This window comes from Arachis hypogaea, chromosome 9 (genome assembly GCF_003086295.3).
Source record: "Arachis hypogaea cultivar Tifrunner chromosome 9, arahy.Tifrunner.gnm2.J5K5, whole genome shotgun sequence".
Lineage (NCBI taxonomy): Eukaryota > Viridiplantae > Streptophyta > Magnoliopsida > Fabales > Fabaceae > Arachis > Arachis hypogaea.
The window spans coordinates 12,311,022-12,314,396 of record NC_092044.1 but is presented as its reverse complement, the minus strand read 5'-3'; the positions used below and the strand labels follow the sequence as shown (position 1 = coordinate 12,314,396).

Below are 3,375 nucleotides of genomic sequence, written 5' to 3'. Positions count from 1 at the left end.
TCCAGCCATTTTAACCGCAAAATTCTTTTTATCTTTCACCCTTTAATTTAGATATCAATAAATTCTGATTAATTTTAATGCATTTTATACAGTCATATAATTATATTTATTTTTCTAAATAATTATTTATAAAATTATTGTAAAAAATAGTTATTTTTATTGAAAAAATATTCTATAATTAGATACACGTATAAAACTACTTTACATTAATATTTAATATTGCATCAAAATTAAATTCATGTTATAATACATTCACTATCTAGTTAAAATTAAATAATTTATTTATTTATCAGAAAAAATGAACATATGTTTGTGGACATTTTTTTTAATTTTTTTACATTATCTAAACCAAGTATTAATCTACTATAGATCTAAACTTTATTTAAAAATTTATCACTTATTAATAAATTACTGTATATATCATATAAAATTTAAATTTTTTATCCTAATTTAAAAAAAATTGACTCGTTATAATAACAAAAAAATAAGATCAATACTAAACAGTACCTGGAGTTTACCATAGATTAACCCCCCTCTGTTATCTAACAATAGAAAATTGTATATGAGAGAAACTCTTATAAACTAACAATTTTTAGTATTTTTAATCGTTATTTGATTAATATAAATATTAAATTATTTATTTTATTAATTTATATATATAAATTCTAAAAAATATTATTACAAATTATATTAATTTATATATATAAATTTTAATAAATATAAATTATATATTTTTACGTGTAAAATTATTATAGATATAAATATAAATTATTATTAATAAAGTAGTGATAATATTTGATGCCGTGTAACATTGACATTATATTCCATGGAATATTGATGGTAAAAGATAAGATAAAATTTTTCCACCCTACGGTTTTCTACCCTCCAACTTGCACCCATGACTCTTGTATAGTTCTATATAACCCCATCATGTGGCAAGCCAATCGTACAATTCCATCGGAACCTAAAAAATAAACATACACCCAAGCAAAGATGCTTCCCATTCTCTTCCTCATCCCACTTCTCTTATCCACAACTTCCCATGCATCAGTCCAAGACTTCTGTGTGGCAGACACCACAGCATCAGACACCCCTGCAGGTTTCCCCTGCAAGCCGGAAGCCAATGTAACCTCCTCCGACTTCGTCTACACCGGCCTCTCCGTCCCCGGAAAAATCATTGACCTCATAAACGCCGCCGTCACGCCGGCATTTGTCACCCAATTCCCAGGCCTGAACGGCCTCGGCCTCTCGGCCTTGAGGCTAGACCTGGGTCCGGGTGGTGTGGTTCCTCTTCACTCCCACCCTGGCGCCACAGAGCTACTAATTGTGAAGAGTGGCCATATAACTGCCGGGTTCGTCTCTTCGGCGAACTCGGTTTATATAGCCACAGTTAAGACAGGAGAGCTTATGATTTTCCCTCAAGGCTTGCTGCATTTTCAGGTAGCTGCTGGAAAGAAAGGCGCCGTTGCTTTTGCTTTTTTTAGTAGCCCCAATCCTGGACTTCAGATTCTTGATTTTGCTTTGTTTGCAAGCAACTTCTCTACTCCATTGATTGCAAAGACTACTTTCCTTGACCCTGAATTGATCAAGAAGCTTAAGGGTGTTCTTGGTGGAAGCGGCTAGAGACATAATATCAGACCCTCTAGATTTTCTTTGAGAAAATATTTTGTGTTATCCTCCTCATTTCATCACCCATTCCCATTATTATTTCTGTGTTGTTTTTCATATTCATTACATTTTGTGTCTAGGTGTCAGTTATTATTGAATTCCTTGTATGTATCATTGTGGAGTCATAAATTGGTGTATTATTTGTAGTACACCCGAAAAAAATCATGTATTTTGAATTTAGTTTCTATGTTAATGTTCCAAAACCAAGTGTTGAAATTTAAGAGCATCTCCAAGATTGTTTTTGGAGTGAGAAAAGTTGAATCAGAATTTGTTGTTTTTGCCAACATTTTTAATTATTAGTCTAATTTTTTTATTCTAATAATTTAATATTATATTTTTAATTTACATTTTAAATATTATTGACTAATTATTGACTAAAAATAATAAATTTGTTGAATTTTTAATATTTTTTTATATATATATCAGAAGTAAATCGATTTATAATTAAAATTTATATTAAAATTAATAAATAAAATAAAATTAGTCTCATTTTAAAAAAATAATATCATATTGATAAAAAATTAATATAAAATTACTTATATGACTATTTTGATAAAATAACTTAACATAAGATAAAATTTAAGTTAAATTAAAATTAAATATTAAAATGACAAATTTTATATTTAATTTTAAATTATTATTCATGAGACCTGATTTCACAATGATATTTATAAAACTCAAAATAAATTATGGAAACTAGAATTAGAATTGTTCCAAGTTTAGCAACATGTTAATTTCAAGGTTTTGTGCAAATGTTTGCAGCAGAACCTTATCCAATTTCCTATGGTCGATACGTGACATACATGCATACATAACTGATAAATAATAGGTTATTAACAATCATCAACAGTAACGTGCATATGTCAACGTTATGGTGATATATCTTCCTTTTATTCTTTATTCTTTTATTTATAAAAGTTTAATATTACATTAAGCCAAATAATTCACATGCACAGATAATTGAACATACTTTGACTCATCCCGTAATACTAAATGGAACAAAATGAAAGAGAAATAGACGGGAAAATACTTAATCATCATGACCAAAACAAAGAACTTTGATTTTCAATCCTCGGTAACGGTTAAATAATTTAACAAAATACATATAATCCATTTTTAATTCACAGTTAATTTTGTTTCTTCTGATTTTTACCGAGACTTTTGCTAGACTTCAAATCCACAACATATTAACTTGTGGATAATAGTTGTTGTGCATTTTTAAATTTGCAAATAATTTACCTTCAAGTTTTACTGCGAAACACACGAGATTTGAGCAAATTTTGTGAAATATCAAACAACTTTGTTGTAAATTTACTTACGATGTTTTTTCACATGTACCACATTAGCAAGTACTGTTAGGATTTGGTTGAATTAGTCCCATATTTCTTAGGATAGCAAATGGAGTGGGTGGTCTAGGCTATAAATATGAAGTTAAGTTCTCCATTTGTTTTTGCACCAGTCGAAAATACTTTAAGCTTGTATCTGATTTTTCTTTTTCTCTATACTCTTTGATTAGAGAGTGTTGTGAGGTGTAGTTAGATATTTGCTTTGAGAGAGTGTGGGTGTACTGGGGTGCCGGTGTTAGAGAGAAAGAAGTCTATGTGTTGTAACAATTTTCACATAGTGATATTCTCTGGTTGTCATTTGACAACGGCCGTGGTTTTTTCTCCGGTAATTGGAGTTTTCACGTTAAATTCTTGTGTTGTG

The 3,375-nt window shown here is 29.2% G+C and overlaps 1 protein-coding gene across 1 annotated transcript; it reads left to right on the top strand.

Annotated features, from left to right (window-relative positions):
- The first annotated feature begins 811 nt into the window (after positions 1–811).
- On the top strand, positions 812–1,952 carry LOC112710411 (germin-like protein subfamily 3 member 1). The gene has a single exon (XM_025762609.3). The coding sequence runs from the start codon at positions 994–996 to the stop codon at positions 1,621–1,623; it is 630 nt and encodes a 209-aa protein (XP_025618394.1). The 5' UTR covers positions 812–993; the 3' UTR covers positions 1,624–1,952.
- Positions 1,953–3,375: the final 1,423 nt, after the last annotated feature.

Excerpts from the sequence above, each read along its gene's own strand:
- LOC112710411 (XM_025762609.3), top strand. The coding sequence starts at position 994 with ATGCTTCCCATTCTCTTCCTCATCCCACTTCTCTTATCCACAACTTCC.